The following is a 21,136-nucleotide window of genomic DNA, read 5'->3' on the forward strand; positions in this document are numbered from 1 at the left end:
ACATTACATTCCGGCGCGGCCGCCCCCGACGTCTGCGTGAATGTTAGTGCCAACCCAGCAATGTATACCATCCAGCTCTCAAACTCAAGTACGGGAGATATCAAGACTGGAATCGGAGCAGACTGCGTTTCAAAAGACGTCCGAACGGGATACAGCATCACGAAATCCGGTGCCTCATGTTTCAGCTGCGGATCCAATCCGCCGCTGCGATCCTCAAGACGACATTGAAACCCCGGCTGAGCCGCCCGCCTTTCCGGGACATTATACAACGGGTGGTTTCACCTCTCCGAGTATATATATAGCGCGAATGAAAATATAGAGGAGTTCCTCCGGCTGGCCGATGCACATGACAACATCTCCATTGATCCAGTAAGATATTCCGTGGCAGGTGTGGAATAGCGACCTCGTAGTACCACACGTTTACCAACGGTATGGTCGAATTCCCAGCGATCAATTTCTTGGGAGAGGCACTCGTCAAATTTTGCCGACGGGTGGTATAGGATTTGCCAAATAAACCGGCCCCTTCAGGAGCTGATCAATTGAAACCACTGGGTTAATCTACCAGTTCCTTTGGGAACCTATTAGTAGGAGAGTCGCTCAACGCGTTCAAAAACCTGGTATAGTCCTGCATATAATTAGTATTGGTAGTAAGGCAAGAGAATGATTATCAAGTGTTTATCAGTCAGGACGATCTCAGGAGCCGCAGTCACCTTCCTCCACAAAAGATGATTTATGTTGCCCTACTCTCAATTTCTTGCAGCCTACGTCAAAAGTGTAGCATGTATTGCTATCTGATGCTTACAAGGTAATTTAGTACTGAATCATGAGATTATTACTCATGAACTGCCTATGAAATCGCCGGCCAGTTGGGTTGTGCTGTCCAGTAGACGCTAGAGGCAGGTTGCGCTTTCCTTACCCCGCCTTTTGCTTATGCCTTCTGCTAAATCACACACAACACATTACTCACTTCCCCATCGTACTTGCTTTGAGTATTATCAGAGCTTATTTTTTCCGAGATCCAAGATGAATCAAAGGTCGGAGACGGCCTCCCATGGCCTTCTATCCACCTACAAAGGCGCAAGCATCGACAGCGATGGAGATCTCCGCTGTAAGTGTGGGTTTGACATGCGCGTGTCCCAAGTGAAGAACATCAAAAACCCCGTATCTTGGGAGGGACTGTTAGTGAATATCTTCCCATCCAAACCGACATAACTAATATATTAAGATTTGGCATGTAAACAACAAAGAGAAAGCGCAAGTCGGTGTCGTATATTCATTTGGTACGACGAGCTTCCTCAGATAAAACATCTTCTACCCAGGTTTTCGGAGCCTGTGACACCGAAAAAGACAATAGATATCCGGCGCTTTGGTGTAGTGACTCCGACTAGCACTTCGAAAAAGAATTACCAAGAGACAGACAAGAACATTTCGCCAAGTAAAGAAAGTAATACAAGTGTCTCAGCGCAGGCGAGGAAACGATTATTTTCCAACCCTGAGCAAAGTCACAAGAAGCTGAAAGTATTACGCACTCCACCTCGGTCCCCCAGCCCCACAGACTCCGAGATCTTGGATGATCTTACCGATGATCCTGCAGATAACTCTGCATCCTCGACATCAGGTGGAACTCAGAGATCGAAGCGACGGAAAGAATATCAGAAGAGTGTCCTCGAATCACCTACCAAGGCTAGAGCGCAGAAAGGGGAATGGAAGCGAAACAATAAAACAGAAGCGAAGGAAGAAGATCTCCTTTCTGACTGGAGTGATACTACCACGTCAGAAGCGATTCGAATTACTGAAAGACTTGAATGAGGCTTATACACGACTATGGGTATATATCAAGAATTTGAAGTACAGAAACATGGTGATTTTAAGTAAATCAGACTAGGTTTATATAAGCTCCCTATAGAGAAGGGAGCTACTTACCTATATTATACTAAAGCCTTATGAATCCATTGAGTTCGAGTGGCAGAGCACAGATTATGGTTATTTTGAACCCGTCACGGTTCCGTGGGCGGGTATGGACGTTTTCCATGGCTGGGGAAAGCTGAAATCGTTGTCATAAAAGCCGAAAAATTCGCGAGGCTGAAAACTGGTAAGCTTTCTGATGGCAACCCCCTCGCCGGTTTCGGGATTGGTAGCGGCACTAGATAGGTAAACAAGTAATTACTTGTACTCAGATTGAATGATCGATTTTACATACCAAGCAATGCCGTATTATCCATTGGGTGGAGCCATCAATAAATTAATCGAATGAAACAGTCAAACCGGGGCAATCTTGGAAGAGATCAAAGCTTGATCTGACACGAGGCACGGGGCTCTCTGATTGGTCTGTTTCAGAAATAAGGTTACATGAAACCCTTGGCTGTATGACAGGCGAACTCAACACGAACTGCACCGACTATCACTAAAGCCAAGGTGATCATTTGTCTCTGTTGTTGGTATCCAGTAAGAGGAATGATTCCGGGAAGTATGTCTGTGACTCCAATGTTAACGAATACAGGAACTGAGGCGAAGGCGAAGGCAAAGACCTGAAGGGATGCAGAGCCACACGCCTTACGAAGGATAAGCTTCAGGTGATCATGGAGTGGATTGAATTGGATGGTTTAGGATCAATGTGCGACATAGAAGGTATCTAGCGAAGGTCCTTTGAACCTATACTACGGGGGAAATAAATGTTGCAACTATATGTCTATTCCGATATGCCGTTAGACATAGTATAGTCGCTAATGCCAGTTACCGAGACCACCACATATCTTTACTCATGTAGATCGCCAAATGCCTATCTACTCGCCACTCATCTGGATCGGCCCTCGCACACTCCAGGATTTCCTCATACGTTTGGCCATCGACATTCATTGCTCGTGTATTGGCACCAAGCTCAGATAGCTTTTCTATAGCCAACATCTCGCAATTTCTTGCAGCTTTATGTAACGGGGTTTCATGAAGCAAGGCGTCCCTGCTGTCAAGGTCCGCACTATTGCTTACTAGCAATTCAATTCCGGGAACCCAGCCTCCCGCAGCAGCGAGGTGTAATAGTGTCACGTCTTCGAGCATGCGTGCGTTGGAATCTGCGCCGTACTGCAGGAGAGTTTCGGCGGCTTCCAGTTTCTGACTCTCGATGGCCAAATGTAGTGGTGTTTTTGAATCAGGCTGTCTGAGTGGAATGTCAGGGAAGGCTCCGTGTTCTAGTAATAATTTTATTATTTCTGTATTGCCAATTTTTGAGGCTGCATGCAGAGCTGCCCATCCCTATTCAAGGAACTTATTAGTCTCGCCATGACGTATTTATGATACTCGAGGAAAGAAAGGGGGGGATTGCATACATCCTTGTAGTTTCGCGCATTCACATCGACCTTTTTGTCGAGCAATAGCCTGACAATTTCAATGCAGTCCACACCAGCAGCAGTCTGCACGAGGGGACACCCGGATGTTTTTCTTGCCTCCGGGTTGGCTCCATGTAGCAGCAGTAACCGGACAATATCCGTATGACGCTGAGACACTGCATAATACAGCGGAGTGGCACCACTCTCCCAGTACGGGTTTCGACCCTCGGACCAGCCACTGACGCTCCATTGACGAGCGGATACAGATGCCCCATGCTCAATTAATAGCCTGGCAATCTCTAGTTTCCCTTGCTCGGATGCATGAGATAGTGCTGTGCGTCCTTTTCGGTCCCGTGAATCAACATGGACATGTTGTAAGAGCGTTTTGAGAAGAAAGACAGAGTTGTTCGAAACGGCAGATTTCAGCCCTTCTGCTTGCTCTATACCGGATGGGGCAGCGGGTAGAGGCGCTACGGAAATTGTTGATTCTGTCTGCGATATAATTGACTGATCCTCTGACCGCACATCCACCACCGAGGCAGCGTACTTGGTTAATGCAGTTCCAAGGTCATTGCTGAAATGATAATCGCCCTGAAGGACTGTGCTGCCTTTTATTATGGCATTCGTCTTCATTGTGAGAAGGCTGTTTGCATTTGACTTAGCTTCCTCGCTGGATTGAAGAAGAATATCGGAATATCAAGAGAAGAATGGCAATCAAAATCACATACAGTGTAACGTTTCCCATAGCGGCACTGAATGTAGCTTTGGTGCGTTCCAGCTCTGTAGCCAACGCAAAGACCTCCTTTCGCTTAAAGTACCACAGCACGTCCATACGGCTGATCTTGGTATTGCGGACTGGTGCTTGGGTGTGCTTTCCGGTTTCCACCCCGGCTGTTTGGAGAGAGGCGTCCATTTTCAAATGCGGCTTTATTTTCTCCCGCACATTTTGAATCGCTGCGCTGCAATTATTTATGGGGCTCCGAAGATTCAAGAGTGAGTTGCTGACCTCTGCGTCCGTATTGACAATGGAAAATACAGCGTCGGTACGCAAGGAGTTCTCGAGATTGCAGACGAGAGTGTGAAACGATTGGATGTCATTAGTGACGATCGCGATCTCGCGGGGTGCACCTCGAATAATAGAGATAAAGTCATAGACTTCCAGTGCGGTTTGACCGGCCATTTGGGCCACCTGCAAGACAGCCGCGGCTGCGCTGAATCCATCCATACCTATCCCCTCTAGTATGAAGTTGACTTCGTGTTATCAGTTAAGTGGTGAGAGTTGGATTGAATTCAAGTCGTTTCTTGAAGTTGGCAACAAGCACGAAACATCAGGCTGGCTGACAGACAAGGCTGCGATCGGCGACGTGGTCCAACTTTCTTACCTACACGTGACGAACATACGAGTGCCCTTATCTTTACCCAGATAGAGCTGATAAGCATTCGATTATCTTTCTTTGTCGATGCGCGTGGACATGTTGTCATTATCGCATTGTCGCCATCATCCGATCAACTCAACCCGCCAGTCTCACAAAGGTTGTGTCTCGCTTTCTATTCTTCAGCCCCTAGTAGTTTTCAAAAATATCTATATATTTGTAACCAGACAATGATCATGGGTTATTTATTGACCATACATTTTGGTCATGATCAGGTATAATGAGAATGACCAAATTAAGTATTAACCAATAGTCCACCTCATCAAAAAATAAGATAGGATAAAGACCTTCTAGCTGCTCTATCCCACTAATGTGATATGAAAAAGAAACTGAAGAAACAGACAAGGGCAAACTACGATCTGTAGCTGGATATATGCAGACCAGCCAATACTAGCCTTCTAAGTTCTAAGTTAACCTATCGTCTGTTATTGTCCTATTAAGCGTTGACTCAGTAGGAACTGTATTGATAGAACCAGCTATTAAACATATCACAATAGGTGACAAGGTCGGCTCGTCCAGCATCATCGTAGTAGTATATCTAGATGTCTTACATCGTAATGAATCGAACGAACTGCACCCTAAGTTGCGGATAGTTTCTCGCTACTTCCCTCAAATCGAGCCTTGCCTGTCCATTCCAAATCAACCCCCGTCAGACCACTGAGATCCAGTTTCTCAGGATGCAGCAACTTGATAGTCCATTGCGTGAAAGGTGTCGGTTCAGCATGCTCCTTAGTTGGGAACGTCGCATGGATATGCGTGTCACCGCGAGCACCCGATTCCGTGAGATCGTAGGAAAGTCGCACGCTTCTCGGAATACTGGTGAAGTGGAAGATCTTCCCATCTTTGGTGTCTGAATAGACACCAGAGGTTAGGATCTGCATGTCGACTGGAGCGACCCCATTCTTTACAGCCTCAGGTCTGGGAACGACACCACGAAGAAATGTCTCCAGACCATCTAGACGGAAGTGGGAGCCATTGATGAATTTACTGGCAAAGTTTGGCTCCGTTTTTGGATCAGCGGGTGCAAGTGTGAAGCTGGCGCTGTGGGTATCGCCCTTTAGTCCTTCGATCATTTGCTCTCCGTAGCTGGAAGGAAGCTTTTTATAATGTCAGTTCATCTGTCCTAATGTTTTATATGATACTAGTTCGCAAAAAGAAAGATGCAGACTCACATCCGAAGAGGGTACAGTCCAGTTAAATGCTGCCGATAGATCAGTTTGTCTCCGTCAAAACAGGTTGAAATAGACTTACGTTGATAATCAGTGGCGTATTTTTCGTCTGCGGATTCCATTTCCGAGTCCAGAGTAAGAAGATCAGCTTGGAAATCGGCAGATAGCTTTCCAGAATCAAGTATCACCGTAGAATCCTCCAAAGCCCAGTATTTGTGTGCCCAGACCAACTTGCGCATTTCCATCACAAGACTGGTTCGGATGGCCAGGAAGCGTTTGAAGAACTTTAATTCAGCCTGCGCATAGACATCTTCTTGACCCTTAAAATTCTTTCGCAATTCTTTCAAGTCTGCGATATCTTTATTGCAGCCGATGAGTTCCAGCTCGGCTTGGATATATTCATGTCCAGCTTTTACGGCCTCGGCTTGAACTTGCGCGAGCGCCTTGCCACTAACCCCATGTTTCTGTAGAGCTAGTCGATATGCAGAAGCACCCTCGACTCCCTGACTGACTCCAAATTCGACTTGCTGGTCAGATTCAAGACACCATTTCTCCCACGCAGCAAGTGTGACAATAGCCGAAGCATCGGCATCGCCATCCCGGCCGCCTGAGATGTCGCTGAGTGTGGGTATCTTAGCGTTCGGATCAGACTCTAACTTTTTCACCCCTTCCACCATCTCATCTGTTATAGGGTACATCTTTTCAAGCCCGACCATGCAATTAGTAAGGCCCTCCAGCGTGGCTGGGGAGAGTCTCTTTTCTCTCTGGTTTGGCAGCTGCCATGCCTGCCGCAGTGCATCGATTGCAGCTTTTGCTTGGCTTAAAGCTTCAGCACCTTTGCCAGGGCGGTCGTCCGCGAACTTGCCGATGGCCGATGTAAACTCTATTCTATCGTAAGAAGGGCACCACAAATGTGTAGATTGAATGGGGAGAAGGAATGCAGATGAACGTACTCAGCACGCCAATGGTGATATCGAATGCGGCCTTCAAGAATTCCTTGGCCGCCCAATTCTCCAGGCCACGCCGGAACACTTGTGCAGCAGAATTAATATCTTTATTATCGGCCAAAAACTGTTCAAGGCAGCGAGCAACGGCGGTTCGGGCATCATTATACTTGTCCAGAGCCAGCCTCCTCAGGTTCATGTGGATCTGTCTCTGCGTGTTGGCTTTTTCAAGCATAGTATCCCAGGCTTTGATTTGAACGTCCAGAGACTCCTTCTTATCTTGGAACCGAACATACTGTTCCTCAAACGCAGCCACAGCCCGCAGCGCATCACGTACGGTCTCCTTGTAGCTATCAATGTTCAACACAGGTGCATAACCCATATCAGGACCCGTCATGGCCTGCGCAGCAAGTTGCTGGCCCAATGCTACTGCTTGGATATTGAGCCGTGGATATAGCGCCGGGTTGGCAGTTACCGCCACAACATACGAGCAAAGCGAAATGGAAACAGGGATACTTCTCCAGCAGAGCGCGAGGGCAATCTGCAACTGCGTCTCAAGGCTGGCCTGGGTGTCCTCATCTTTCACCTGATTATAGTGCTTCTGATAAATAGCATGCACCTGACCCGGACGGATCATCAGGCGAACTCCAACATGATCCGTCCCTGGACCGAGATCCAGATGAACGGGGTCGGCGCCACCGCTTGACACGGTGATCGGCTGGTTCAGAAGCGAAGCGTAAATCGACACCTCACAGCCAGTAGTCCCAGGTGTGACATTCAGATGGACGGGCGTATCTGCGGTTAGGACCCTTGTCTGGACTCGGACCAGACCGATATCAGGAGGCGAGATGGTGATCTCAGGCTTGGTCAATGCAAAGACATCTGTGTAAACGTACAGTAGCTGCTCTGGCTGCTTGATGATTGCAGAATCGTCTAGGTAAACGTCTCGTTGAATGCTGGTGTTCTGTGCCACTTTAGTATCTGTCCATGAATCGGCGTTTGCAAGAACAAGTCTGCGTCGTCAATTACCTGCTCTGAGCGTTTCTCTTGTCTTAATGGGATTGATGATACGATTTTACTTTGGGCGTACTCGAGCCACTGGGCTGGAGTCCTGGGCTGGATGGCGGGGGTACTCATCTTCGATCTGCACTGAAACTGGCTTATTTCTGTTTGGGTAGATAGAGATAGTATAAAGAGAGGGACGAGGTATTGGGTTGACTAAATACTTGCAATGCGCATTGAGGCCCAATAGAAACATACCTGAAAGGTTGGTGTGTTGCCTCGTAGCCGTAAACCAATACCCAGCTCTCTTTTCTATATTGGACGTTTCTATTTCTTCAATTTGACTGGACCAATCCAAAAATTTAGCCTTTTATCTTGCCCGGTTTCTTCTGCTTCGGCACCTCCGAAATGGACATGATGTGATCCGCTTGGGGGTTCTTGCGTAACACCATGCAGCTGAGCGAAAAGGGTGATGTCATCGTAGATACATGATCCAAAGCTGAACTACTGCCTGCCTGTCATGGCTATGTGCAGAATGATCTCCAGGTGGGAGCGGGGAAGAAACAGTGTTATTGGACGTGGTGATTTCAAATGTTACCTACTCCACTTCTTTTTCTTCGCAGTGGCTAGCTGAAGTCATGTCGATCCATGGCCTCGAACAACTTGGACAGCTCGGCCTCTCCGATACATGGTGAGATCGTCAATGGGATTGGATACTTTTTAGATGATTCAATGACAGATCGCTGGACAAAGAAGCTTTATCAAAAATGATTGGCTATAAGGATGATTATTAATGTGATGATGTGTCTGGTTAACATAGCACTTTTTTTTTTTTTTTGTTCAGCTGAAAATAAAAAGGGCACTATGTCGTCTACTAGATTGATCACTCCATTGGAAGCAGAGGCCTACGAAAACATTCATCTTGCAGTCACGTAAAGTTTTGTGTTCAGGTCCAGGTAAGGACTTAGACCATCACATCTCGACCCAACCAAAAGTCGCATATCCGAAGACAAAGAAATAAAGACACGCATCAGAATGAGCACCGAGCTTGCCAGGCGCCTTCAGACCTCATTGGGAGGTTTTTCCGAGGTAAGAAAAGCAACCATTCTTCCATATATCGAGGGCAGTCGGATAAAACGACGGTACACAGATCACGGCAGTCTCCCAACGAGCCATAAATGCAGGGCTAGTCAAGCTGGTAAAAGAGCACCCGGAGCTCGCCCATGTGAAATGCAAAAGCAAAGCAGGCCATTATCTGGATGCCGAAATTGAACAGCCTCTGATTTCCCTGAAAGTGACGGGCGCAAGCCGTGCCGGCTTCGAATACATGGCGAGGTTTGGCTCAGGGAAACTGCACTTCAACTATGAGGACTCGTTCGTATGACCATGGAACCTCAGATACATGTACTAATATTCTCCGAAGAGTCGGAAAAGTCGATTACGAGATCAAAGGCTGGACCGTGGCTTTCAACGTACAGATTGACCTGGCCACCATTGAGCCGGGTTCCGCAGAGGACAAGGAAGTGAGAGGTGCAATTAAGCAGCCAGGCGACTATTCTTTGACGTCGTTATTCCTGACATTCAATAGTAAGTGATATTCGATGTCCCAAAAGCTTGCTACCTGAGCTAATTCACTTCTCAGAGGGAGACATAATCAAGCCAAAGTACGGAGATGCTTCCCCTCTGTTAATATAAACTATGCTCAAACGAATCCTAGTATGAAACATTGCGATTTCAAGGGAGCGAATCTGGACTCGGACGACATCATTACCCTTGGCGGAATCCTGGCAAAGTGGTTCGTCGACGAAGGACCGATGATCGATCGACGAAAGCGCACTGTTGCATATGGCTTACACACCGCAAAACCAGACACGGTCAATGCAGATGCACCCAGCTTCCCTCCTACGTCTTTGAAATTGCAGACATACGAGTACATTGCTCCGGGAGAAGATAAACCAAAGGAGGGCCTCGAGAACGGGCGCAATAACATGCTCCTGTATCTGCAAATGACTGATAGTAAAAAGTTCCCCTCCGAGCCGATTCTGCCCTACTCTGGGAATTTTGTCTCTGACGGAATGGACGGCACCATGTGTATTGAGAAGGGGATCTTCTGGGATCGCTATCTCCTGCGCACCACGGGGCCCCGGCTGCTTCATCTCTTTAACAACGCGACGTACGCGTGGGTTAAAAGTACCAATTTGAGTCAGGTCACGGAGCCGGATTGGGAGATTGGGATTGGAGATGGCGGGCATGGCGATATGAATTTCTTCAACTGGGCCCCTAGTACCGATGGTTCCATGTCATGGACTTGGGGAGATCCGCCCCAGGATGAGCAGCATAAAATTACTAAAGAGACACACGGTCGGCTCGAGATAACATGTAAGTTCGGCGTCCAAGCAAAGATGACAGAAGCCTTTTTAGAATGACTGACTGACGGACTTCCCATCCGTCGGTAGGCACTACAAAGAACAGGATGGAGGCACAACCGGGATCTAATATCATCGATCTATCTGGTAAAACCAATATCCTTGCCGATGGTGGCTGTGGTGGTGGGATGTCTGCCCCCTGGGCCTGCAGTTACAAGTGAGTGATGTCTACGTTCAACCCAACCTGATTAATTGCCACCTGCCGTGACTGACATTCCATGGAAGAGTCCACGTCTGGCTTGAATGGCAGACAAAAGTCACTCTCAATGCCGTAGAAGACGGAGGGTTTTCCCTGTCGCTGGACCTCGCCAAAAACAACTTCAAAGTTGGCGCAGACGAGGTCAAAACTGACTGCGCAATGGCCATCGGTGTCATGGACAGACTGGTCAAGGCCTGCGACAAAATGAAAACACAGCTCGAGGACAGCCTGGCAAAGGCTCCCCTACATGATATCGCGGCCAAGCTGCAAACGGACCTCAACAACTCGGCACGATTTGTGGTTCCCGGAAAAGGCACGTTTAAGTATCAGAATCCTGTTTTCAATAACAACGGAGATGTGATGATCGAGGTTGGATACAAATGAGGATTGGGGTTGTTGAGTCTAGTATAAGTGTGATATCAAACGATAAAGATCAGTCGACTAAGAAATGCTATTCAAGATCCCATGCTTTCTCTCACATAGTGGCCTGCTATCCGTCTTTGTCTTTCCTTTTGGGTCTATATAACATCTTAAAACCCTCGGATATTCCTCTGCTATTCATGGACCCGACTATAGCTCTCCGAAATTACGCTTTAGGTAGCTATCGGTCCTATTTGCTGGTTATAAATATTAAGCCAGGGTCTCGTTTCCAACTACCAATGTCTCTTGAATATGACATGAACTGGGGCAACTCTTGAGTCGGTGTATCAGAGCAGGCCTGCATTACATCGTTATTGAAAATTTTATAGAGATATAATAAAGCTACCCTACGAATTCAGTGATTATTTGGCGTACTTTTACCATTCCAATCATATATAAGGAGCCCCTCCTTGAGCAAGACATCAGTGCCAAATTATGCATGAGCCAGGAACTTTTTTCAAGGTGAACAAGACGAATAATTTGCCTACATTTCCATATTCCAATGATAAACCAAAAATTGGTTGCAGGTATATACTATTTGTAGCATGCTTGAACAAGGCATACATTTAAACATCATTATGAGTGTCTACAATACCCGAGTCCACGGTAAGACACCAAAGATATCTAGTTAAACTAAGCTCAAATGGGGCTGTTAATTCTGAGCTAGTCTTGCCGGGCTCGCCCGAGGCAGCGCTGAAGATAGTTCGAGATCTAGCAAGGCTGACACCCTACTGATAGTAGGGGTCTGTTCCAGGAAAAGTTTATTACTACAATTTGAGACACCCAGCATAAAGCGCCACTCAGAATGCATATTTAATTGGGTTTTATTAGCCTAGCAGGTTCTCCGATATGTTTGGAAGCAATGCTTCTGCAGAGCTTCTCGAGAGGTCTGTCCAGCTTGACTGTCAATGACCAGCCTGAAGTGCTGCTTCAAAATCAATTATTCTTCCCTCCAAAGCCCCTTCGATACAAACTAGAATCTTGCACGCTCTTACGAAGGCCTATGGCTCGACTTGACGGAGATGCCATCACCAAACCCATGTAAAAGTGGTCGCACGCCCGGCTGGCATAGTTCACAACAGAGTGCCACATTCAGGCGCAAGTCTGGTTCGACCAGAAGAATAAACGATGCTTGCAAATCACCCAGTGTAAGCCTCAAAGGCTCTCATCGTGTCTTTCCCATTCGTTCAGTCGTCTCAATCAACCCGTCGGCCGACCAGACTCAACAAGGCTCGTATCATCGCGCACAGCCAGCTGCACTGGCTTTTGGTTCACCAGACGATGCACATGCTATTACTGAAAGTATAAATATAGCTCCTTACCCCGCCATCTCAGATATTACAGGCCCTGCTGTGAGCGATTTCCAGTCGTCGTCAGACCTCGTTACTTCGCCAGAGCCCCATAGATACATCACTTCCCGGCATGAACATGTGGTGGCAGAGAACGGCCATGGGTGGCCATTGGGAGAGGAAAAGTATCATTACAACGCTGTGAGAACGGGCCGATCCGTATCCCTGGCGCTATCCAAAGTTTGGGGTCATGGTTGCCCTATGAGAGTCGCCTAACCAGTTGGTGGTGCGCGTGGTCTGAAAACTCGGAACAGATCCTAGGGTATTCGCCTAAACAGCTGTTCGAGTTAGGTAGTTTTTCTGACATTCTGAGAGATGACCAAATGGCCACCCTTGTGGAACATCTAGACTTTGTTCGGGAAGATGGTCATGACATGGATGTCGACGGCCCCTGGCGCGACAGTGACAGGGATGCGTTGTGTAGCCTGGCGTTTGAGGCATCAATTGACAAGATGATAATCGATTCATAAGCTCGAGTATATACACGCTCAATAACTACGTACTCGGCTCACTATACACATGCGACCAATCTACCGGCGCCCCAAAATTCGGACTCCCATCGCTATGCGTCCCCAACAACTGCACCATCGTATACCGACTATCATCGCACGCCCCCGCACTATTCGTCGTAGCATGATACACAATCCACGTCTGCGATCCATCCGGACTCGTGAAGAAACCATTATGTCCAGACCCGTAGTTTCCATTCGCTGACGCAAATACACACCCGTTGTGTTTACTCCATGCGCTTGCGTCGGTGGGATTCGTCGTCCCGTCCCAAGTAAGTAGGCCCAGACAGTAATACGGTGTCCAGCAGTAGGACGCAGAGTATGTGATGTAGGTGTTTCCACCAAAGTATAAGGCAACTGGGGCTTCGTTGACGGGGGTGCCGTTTGTTTCGAAGGATTCAGTGGGTTGGGAGATGACGTGGATATCGCCTGTGAGAGAGACATAATCGGATCCGAGTTGCTGGATGCAGATGGATTGATACGTCACGCCGTGGAAGCAGGAGAACATCAGATATGGCCCGTAGTCGTTGAAGCGGAGGACAGAGGCGTCGATGGACCATTCTGTGGTGAGTTGGCCAGAATAGGTATACTCGTCCCATGGTGTAGCACCGCCTATACTGATTAATATTTATATCATCATAAAAGCAGTAGTCATACCAGTCAGAACATGAAGTCGCTGGCCATCTAGATCAGAACTATCGCCAGCGGTATAGTAAATATACCACTTCCCATCAAGATAGTGAACCTCGGGAGCCCAGACATTGCAGCATCGCGATGCCGTGGATGTTGAATAAGCTACTTTTTTAGTTGCTGTTTCAAGTCCTTCGATTGTGGTTGCTCTGGCAATTTCAACATCGGACCAGGTGGTGGTTAGCAGATAGTAATATCCCCCGGTATAGACTATGAAGGGATCACTGCCTCCGGGGTTTCGGATGGGATTGGTAAATGCAGTTGTTAGAGAGAAGAAATTCAACAAGGCCAAGAGACCTGCGAAAATGTGAGATAGAGTTGCCATGCTGATGTTTGAATTGTTAGGATATAATTTACTCTTCAGTGTTGCCTTTATATATTGGCCCGATTCAATGCGAGGCGGTGATTAGTGGAATGGATCAGCCATTAATTTACAGATATTAATTAATATACCCCGCTTGTTTATCATACCCCACCGGAGTTTATTCAGATCTGGCTGAAGAAAAGAGATAAGATAAGTACGATCCATTGGTCATTGATACATTTTCATCTAACATGGGATTACTTCAGGACGATATGTAATCCAAGCCCGATATATATGAGCAAAAAACCAATCAAAAACCAATCGATAGCCATCTCTTTATTGCAGCTCCCTCATAGTCTTCAGTGTGGTTCCTTGATACTGGATAATAAGACTGAGGCACTCCAGATGACCGAAGCCGTGACATTCCGGCAGCTGCAATGTATAAACTGATAAAGCTTGGACTGACCAGTTGAATTCTCGATGTCTAAATGATCGACAGGATGATGCAATGCTCCACTAAATCGTATTTTACTGGTTGATCGGATCTATGTGGGGTACTTATCACCAGCCAGAAACGACGACTCTAAATCAACACCGCATTCATCAACCATACACGATGAGTGAGTCGTTGATTCCTCTTATTATTACCCACGAGGTACACCCTCAGGTATGTATCCTTAGCATTTTATCTAAGAATAAATTTTAATATCAACAGACCCTCTCCTCCATCCTGATCAACGCCTATCGAAAAGCCACCGAGATCAAGTCCCCGCCAACAATCATCCTGCTGACAGAAACCAGCAAAGAGGCAATCCAGGCGTACAACTATGACTCTATAACTCATCCCCCCATTGACTCTTTCAAATCCCCATTTCTCGGCTGGGATCTTCCAAAAGTGGCACAGTTTCTCACAGAGAATGCCAAGAAAAGCAGAGTTGACGCGTGGGTGTTTCTGATTGCCGATGAGAAGACGGCCGAGGATGGAGAGACTTTGCTGCTGGCGCAGAGTGACTCGAATGGACTCAAGTCTGTACGTGTCACCGGGGAGGATGTGAACACTGAGGCAATTGCTGTATCCGTTGCTACGAAGGATGTGGGCGAGTTGATTACGTTGGTGGGTGAAGATGGGGTGTATCGGAGTGGGTATAGCAAGAAGAAGGGAGGCAGTGCCCCGAGAAAGCAGCTCTAGTCAGAGAGACATTAATTTGGATATGATTATACTGAGATGATGATCAGTAGGATCAAAAATTCACGAGGTACCTTGATTCTGTTGACATGGCAAAATTCAAGTCGGTGTCATTTGAACTGTTCGTCAAGTCACCAGTATTTTGCCAGGCGCTATTCCTATTCAATTCCAGCATATCTACGAGATCTGTTCATGTTTACTGTCATTCAGTTGGTGTTCAGCAGTTATCTAAAACTTCCGAGGTGCATAACGATACACACAAAGCTTGCTGGCCTCCCTGGTATAGATTCATTTGCAAGACAAAAAGCCCACATGTTTCACATGCGACGCACGAGCTTCAAGTTACCGGTCAATCAGCAGAAGGCTGTTGGCCTTTTCTCTTAATAATATCACTCTATAAACCCTGATGAGCTGACAATCCAATTTTTCTAGCATCCATAGTACAAGGATAATCAACATAGCCCAACGACAAAAGGCGAGTATATGCAGCAAGCCCTTCCTGCCGGGTACAGCTCTAACCCTATTTTAATACAATATCCCGCGATATCGGCCTTGATGGCAATGGAAAAACAATTGACTGTTTCTATAACTTTGCACTGACAATAGGGAGGATTCCCCAGCTCATGCGATAGGCAAATCCTGTCAGTCATCATTATCTGCTAAAGAATCATCTGAGTACAGACCCGAACGCCCGCTATCGCCTCACTGCCTTCGAATATCATCGGGAATATTCCCTACATTTTCGGAGCCATTGTATAGTCCGGAATTCTTCCGAGCGTAAATGACAGCGCGAGTGTTTCAAATCTCCGGTAAACATTGAACATCGCTGCAAATATTCTTTTCCCACAGTCTATCAAGTCCAGCAAGTCTCGTAGATTCACTCGATACGCGACTGGCTTGCTAACCATGTCTATACTTCCAATCGGAATCTGTGTGGCCATTTGCTTTAGTCTTCGTGTCAGGCCCGTTATTTCAGATGATACATGATCCATTAAACGCATATGAGCCTGCACCTGATCATCGAATGGCCGCGTGTCCTTTCGTGGTGTTAGAAATCGGCGATCATCATCGTCAAGGTCAAGTGGGCCCGCGGACTCTGGTGGTATCTTGACGGCGAGTTCTCTTTCGTCATTGACATTATTCCATTCCCCCAAGCGCTGTCCGAGCTCTGTGTCAAGCCTATGATACACAGTGTAGTTCTCAATATCTTGTCCTGCAAATACTCTTATCCCTGCTCGAATCATCGCGCAATATCTCGATATCATCTTTCGGTGTGCGTAAAGTAGGAGAGCAAAGAATGATATTATCGGATCGTCTGTTTCAGTCGTTGGTGTTATTGTTGCGGCATCGATGGAGGTCTGGGATGTTTGGAAGGATCTTCCACCTGAGGAGGGTTGGCGATGGCTCGCGCTTGGTGACACCGCTTGATCCTCATTTGAAGACATGTTGCCGTCGAATAATGATCGATAGGGAAAGAAGAAGAAATTCGGACAGATGAAGGTAATGAAGAGAGGTTTTTGAAGATGAGAGGTTGGGGATGAAGCGAAGTTCCGCTGTCGAGTGAATGGGGAAAGAGCAGATATCAGCCTCATCCCCGCCATCCCTCCTCTTCCCTCCCTCAACCCATTATGGTCCCTTTGATTCCGTCAGTCGACAGTCACTCATCGAGAGATCTGGAATTCCATCTGCCACTACCTGAGAGACAGCAATGCTATAACAGACGGCTTAAAGACGGTTTTTCACCCGCGAAATGAGTTGCAGTTCGATCCCACTGCTGTCTCTTTGCTGCATAGACTGCTTATTTACAAGACAGGCCGCTTGAGAGGAACTCTTCCATCAATGTAGGAACATACCCGGGAATCAACACACTTCTTTGGCCGCAAGACCCCAATATCGTTTATAACAGTAGCGTGTCACGAGTCGAGTCTGTGGTCATATGTACTTGCTAATCAAGATAAGGGGAACATATAGTACAAGTTTAAAAAATAACATGAAATATCAGCGAGTTGTGACTCGTACAACTTCGATTTAAAAGCAGGGAAAGTGAGTGGAGTTTACATACATAACATGTAAAAAACAACAATTAGCACAATGCAGATCAGGTCTCTGTTAATCCATCACATTGAAACAAGATCAAATAAAGATAGGGGAAGCAGTGGTGGTGATGCACCCCCGGTGTATTGTACCGGCTCTTCCACATGGAGAGCTTCCATAGGCCAGTCCAGGTTATTATATATGACTCACAGTAGGGAGGTCCCTCATCACATTTCAATCTCCCATCGATCTCCCCAGTCTCTTCCGCCTAAATGCAACATTTGGTTGTTCAGGTTGTCCACCGCAGAACGGATGATATCAATGCGAACCGCAAGGGGAGTCTCGCTGTCGATAAATACCTGTCTTGTATGGGCGTCTCTAAACTGGTTCATGGTTTTTTGTATATCATGCAGCGTTACTATCGTATCGTCAATCACCTTGATTGCCTCTTTGTAGTACCCGGCTAGATCCTTTAGCAGGACTGAATGATTCTGGAATACTTCCATGCGCCTGATCTTATCATTGGTGAGGAAGTCCCAGAGGATCTCTAGTATATCGCGTTTTTGTGTTGATGGGTTTCTGCTTTCCCAGATAAGCTCTTCCTTGCGAGAGAGATGGGAAATGGCCTGAACAGCAGCTTCCAGGATCCGAAGCTTCTGTTTAACGCGCTCAGCCTCTTCAATAAGAAAAGGGATTCCCTTAACAATAGAGGCGACAGTTTTTATAAAACTGTCTTTGAGCTCTGCCTCGTCTGTAGCAAGGACAGTCTGAGACCTTAAAACACCAAACGGGTCGATGATTGTCAGTGCCCTGATAACCGGCGAATACTGCAACTTCCTATGCGCCTCAATAGACCTGAGTGACCTTATTGCATATTTATCGTTTGCAATCACACTATTCACCACCGTGCTAACTTTTGCACTGAGCTCGGAAAGGCCACTATCATTGAGAGAATATTAATCGTTTGCACCTTGACTGTCATCCGACTAGCAATCCTGCTGCCAGCTAAAAGCTCACCTCACTATAGGATCCGAGGACTGGACAATCTGGACCAGGTGTTGGGCCATAACCTGCTTAGAGTCCAAGTCGCTGCTGCTCACTCGCATGGCAAGGTCTCTGACAGCATGTTCGCTGCTCTTCATCTTAAGCGCCAGGTTTGCGCCTTGCCCTGCCTTTTTGAAAACTGTGCCCAACTCTTCCTGTGCCTTGCATGTCTGACTGAAGTTCGCGTACATTTTTTGGTTCGGAGGGGGCACAGCCGGAGCATCATTCTTGCAGAGCCTGCGCAGGGGTGATTGCTCGCTACATACGATCTCCCCCATATGTTGATAGAGGAATATAAGACCCCATAACGCAATATACACTGTAAGATAAAGGACCAGTAAGGACTGCAGCGGACGACGCATCTGGGAGAATGTGCTTCGCAGCATGTCAAGGGCAGCTCGCGGCAAGCCATCCAATGCATCCAGTACGAACGAGTGGATGATTGACAGAGTCTGCGGAGCAACGTCTTCTCCAGGCCTGTTATGGGCTTCACCTTCTGTGAGGGTCTCATTTGAATCTCGAGAATCAGTGACAGACTTAAACAGCCTTTGTGTACTAGCTTGCGGCTGACTTTGTCCGCCGAAGAAGGGTTGTCGCGGATGGGTCTGAGCACCAGGATCCATGATAGAGCTCGAGGGAACACTTGAGGCCGAGCAGGACGAACAAGCAGAGACCGTGGTCTCCTCGTCGTCTCCGCTTGCACCCATATGCATATCCCCGTTCACCCATTCAATAGGTACGCTGATATACTCAGAGGAATCCGTGAATGCTGTGTAATTCTTCATGTTCGCTGTTTTTCCAGAAAATATCTCAATCTAGGAGCCAGATATATTCAATGGTAAGAGACAAAAAGATAGTTATGCCAGTTTCTTGTTGCCAGAACTCGTCACTGTTATACCACATTGAATGCATGACATGTGCAGTCTATGACGGTATGGCTGTTCTAGAAATGTATCTCTGATGGATGTGTATGCCTGTTCTATTGCGCCAATTTTCATTGGCTTTCATCCTTTTCGGTTTTATTGGCACGATAAGGATGAAGCACTTGGCATCAAATGCACTGCCTCGACTCTGTCTTGGTTTCATACAAATTTGAAAATAAATGACTCAAATTTCCATGGGAAAAAATGCCACCATGCGGGGAAATGAAACTTACCCACCTTCTTGTTCTTATGATAAACCTGACCTCTTTCTATATACATTCTGGAATCTTCGAGATATTTCCATCGATTTTTCAGGCACATTGCTCTACACTCCGTGAAACATACTCGCCAGCATGTCGTCCGAATCCTCTCGCCTTGATGCAGTTTTCCTGGAATGCATGAAAAAGCTCAACGATGAAACGGTGAGCTGGCAAAATGCCCGGGCATCTGGCAACGCTGTCGCCGAACGCAAAGCTGCTGAAAATATATCTGCGTACCTAAACGGAGCTGCCGAGACTCTTCCCACCTTTGTTCCCGACAAGGAGAATGCGAAATCATTCCTCTCTACGGCGAGTAACGTTTTCCACCGGAAAGGAAATGGCGACGAAAAGAAGGTTATCTTGAACCGACTTTTTGCCATCATGAGATTCTGCGGAACGATCAAAGTCGCTAGTGCTCTTGCATCCAGTGGTGGCTTGGTCGCTTTATGCTGTTTAAGTGAGCACCAGTCATTCGTGATGCCCAGTGGGTCTATTCTTGAAGTCAGCCAACTGAAGAATCATGATGGTTCAACAACCCGCATGTGGGATTTGAACCATAACGGGATCCCCGACCAGCAGGACACAGTCAACGACGCTGGCCAGGTTATCGACGATGCTCATACAATGACTGATTGGGACTTTTGGAGCGATATTTTCAATATGCTGCCCTTTTGAATGCGTACGTTTTGGCAGATGAGTGGCAAAGACATGGCGTACAGGCTTTCAGCCCCTCTTTGAGTCAATTATCACCAGTATTTACTTTTTTCGTGGTTTGAATATTATGGTTTGATTGACTTCTAAATCGCCTTTTTTTTTTTTTTTTCAACGAGCTCGTGGGACTATGATGGATTTTGTCCATCAGCTGATAGCCAACGAAATAAGATATTTAGCTTTCTAGGTGTTTACACAGTGTGGGTCTCCATCCACACAAGAAAGCGGGGACCTTCAAGGTATCCCAGTATAGTCTAATATAACCACACTTGTACATGTATGCAACTAAGTGATCTTTTGAAATACCCTTGTAGACCACACGATATCTGGGAAGACAGCTATCAGTGTTGGATTACACAGGCATCTCGATAAAAAATGATCTCTTGTTACAAAATGCTATGCGAACGCTGCAGAGATTATCGTACTCATTGGTTGCTGGCTGACATCTAGCCTGCGTAGACCGCCCGGATTTGGCAAGCGCTAGGCTTTGAACCAAAGTACTTGCCCACCCCCTCTGTTTTCCGTGGGAAGCTACTTCCTCCCATCCAATAGAAGCCCACTGATAGGCAAACCCATGAAGCCATGCTTGGCGAAAGATCAGCTGAATCAAATTAACTCGGGAGGAAATAAGTATACCACAGCAACACTGCCACAGTGGCAGTAGGAGCTGCCGAGGCTGGTTGATATCAGAATCCACCAAATCTGTCTATAAGTGCCTTCTTGCCCATTTCTTCTTTTTTTTTAAATCCATCCGCGTCTCTTCATCCCTGAAGCTACACTGCCTTCGACTCAGCCCGTTTCATTGCTGCCAATCATAAGAAATCCGGAATGGACTCCGTCAATTCCTCTCAAGTCTTGTTCCTCTTGCTCCTTTTCTCGCTCCTAATCACGGGCGGGCTCTGTGACTGTGTTGGAGACTGCCAGCAAGCATTTACGTACGTCCACATTCCTTTTCTTCACCTATTAGCAAAGGAAGCATGACTGACATGAGCGCGAGTAGATCCTGTGTTAGCGAAGGTAATCATTTTCCATTGTTTACATAGCATGTGGTAACGTAAATCTAACCTGACAGGTTGGTTGACGTGCTCGGGCTGGCTTACGTCTTGCCTTGCCAGTTGTGTCACCGAATTTATGTAGGGCATTATAGGAAAGCCCCGGATATGAAAACTGGGTTTGTTCTTTCACCTTTTACGCGTATATGGACTGATAA

At 46.9% G+C, this 21,136-nt stretch overlaps 9 protein-coding genes across 9 annotated transcripts; 4 read left to right on the forward strand and 5 right to left on the reverse strand.

Annotated features, from left to right (window-relative positions):
- Window positions 1–1,023: 1,023 nt before the first annotated feature.
- ASPWEDRAFT_177536 (uncharacterized protein) lies at window positions 1,024–1,809 on the forward strand (the record flags this gene model as incomplete). The annotated part of the gene is made up of 2 exons (XM_040831671.1): window positions 1,024–1,178; window positions 1,248–1,809. The coding sequence occupies 2 exons, from the start codon at window positions 1,024–1,026 to the stop codon at window positions 1,807–1,809; spliced, it is 717 nt and encodes a 238-aa protein (XP_040683474.1).
- A 1,239-nt stretch (window positions 1,810–3,048) lies between these two features.
- On the reverse strand, window positions 3,049–4,133 carry ASPWEDRAFT_297850 (ankyrin repeat domain-containing protein). Its single transcript, XM_040833323.1, has 2 exons — window positions 3,324–4,133; window positions 3,049–3,239 (listed from the first exon to the last, which is right to left on the reverse strand). Exons 1-2 carry the CDS (start codon window positions 3,954–3,956, stop codon window positions 3,201–3,203), a joined length of 672 nt encoding a protein of 223 aa, XP_040683475.1. The 5' UTR covers window positions 3,957–4,133; the 3' UTR covers window positions 3,049–3,200.
- Window positions 4,134–5,334: 1,201 nt separating this feature from the next.
- Window positions 5,335–8,006, reverse strand: ASPWEDRAFT_188231 (uncharacterized protein; the record flags this gene model as incomplete). Its single annotated transcript, XM_040832210.1, has 5 exons — window positions 5,335–5,853; window positions 5,929–5,957; window positions 6,008–6,808; window positions 6,879–7,833; window positions 7,899–8,006. The coding sequence occupies 5 exons, from the start codon at window positions 8,004–8,006 to the stop codon at window positions 5,335–5,337; spliced, it is 2,412 nt and encodes an 803-aa protein (XP_040683476.1).
- A 900-nt stretch (window positions 8,007–8,906) lies between these two features.
- On the forward strand, window positions 8,907–10,880 carry ASPWEDRAFT_165498 (uncharacterized protein; the record flags this gene model as incomplete). Its single annotated transcript, XM_040829907.1, has 6 exons — window positions 8,907–8,960; window positions 9,022–9,181; window positions 9,297–9,462; window positions 9,589–10,250; window positions 10,328–10,454; window positions 10,523–10,880. 6 exons carry the CDS (start codon window positions 8,907–8,909, stop codon window positions 10,878–10,880), a joined length of 1,527 nt encoding a protein of 508 aa, XP_040683477.1.
- Window positions 10,881–12,760: 1,880 nt separating this feature from the next.
- On the reverse strand, window positions 12,761–13,789 carry ASPWEDRAFT_122386 (glycoside hydrolase family 43 protein; the record flags this gene model as incomplete). Its single annotated transcript, XM_040829155.1, has 2 exons — window positions 12,761–13,386; window positions 13,432–13,789. 2 exons carry the CDS (start codon window positions 13,787–13,789, stop codon window positions 12,761–12,763), a joined length of 984 nt encoding a protein of 327 aa, XP_040683478.1.
- A 583-nt stretch (window positions 13,790–14,372) lies between these two features.
- On the forward strand, window positions 14,373–15,127 carry ASPWEDRAFT_46564 (uncharacterized protein). The gene is made up of 2 exons (XM_040836791.1): window positions 14,373–14,435; window positions 14,484–15,127. The coding sequence occupies exons 1-2, from the start codon at window positions 14,385–14,387 to the stop codon at window positions 14,955–14,957; spliced, it is 525 nt and encodes a 174-aa protein (XP_040683479.1). The 5' UTR covers window positions 14,373–14,384; the 3' UTR covers window positions 14,958–15,127.
- A 561-nt stretch (window positions 15,128–15,688) lies between these two features.
- Window positions 15,689–16,399, reverse strand: ASPWEDRAFT_33035 (uncharacterized protein; the record flags this gene model as incomplete). The annotated part of the gene is made up of 1 exon (XM_040833736.1): window positions 15,689–16,399. One exon carries the CDS (start codon window positions 16,397–16,399, stop codon window positions 15,689–15,691), a length of 711 nt encoding a protein of 236 aa, XP_040683480.1.
- A 660-nt stretch (window positions 16,400–17,059) lies between these two features.
- ASPWEDRAFT_297878 (uncharacterized protein) lies at window positions 17,060–18,653 on the reverse strand. The gene is made up of 2 exons (XM_040833324.1): window positions 18,006–18,653; window positions 17,060–17,927 (listed from the first exon to the last, which is right to left on the reverse strand). Exons 1-2 carry the CDS (start codon window positions 18,416–18,418, stop codon window positions 17,216–17,218), a joined length of 1,125 nt encoding a protein of 374 aa, XP_040683481.1. The 5' UTR covers window positions 18,419–18,653; the 3' UTR covers window positions 17,060–17,215.
- Window positions 18,654–19,161: 508 nt separating this feature from the next.
- ASPWEDRAFT_46565 (uncharacterized protein) lies at window positions 19,162–19,953 on the forward strand. Its single transcript, XM_040836792.1, has one exon. The coding sequence runs from the start codon at window positions 19,309–19,311 to the stop codon at window positions 19,888–19,890; it is 582 nt and encodes a 193-aa protein (XP_040683482.1). The 5' UTR covers window positions 19,162–19,308; the 3' UTR covers window positions 19,891–19,953.
- The last annotated feature ends 1,183 nt before the right edge of the window (window positions 19,954–21,136 follow it).

Source organism: Aspergillus wentii (assembly GCF_001890725.1).
Source record: "Aspergillus wentii DTO 134E9 unplaced genomic scaffold ASPWEscaffold_10, whole genome shotgun sequence".
Taxonomy (NCBI): domain Eukaryota; kingdom Fungi; phylum Ascomycota; class Eurotiomycetes; order Eurotiales; family Aspergillaceae; genus Aspergillus; species Aspergillus wentii.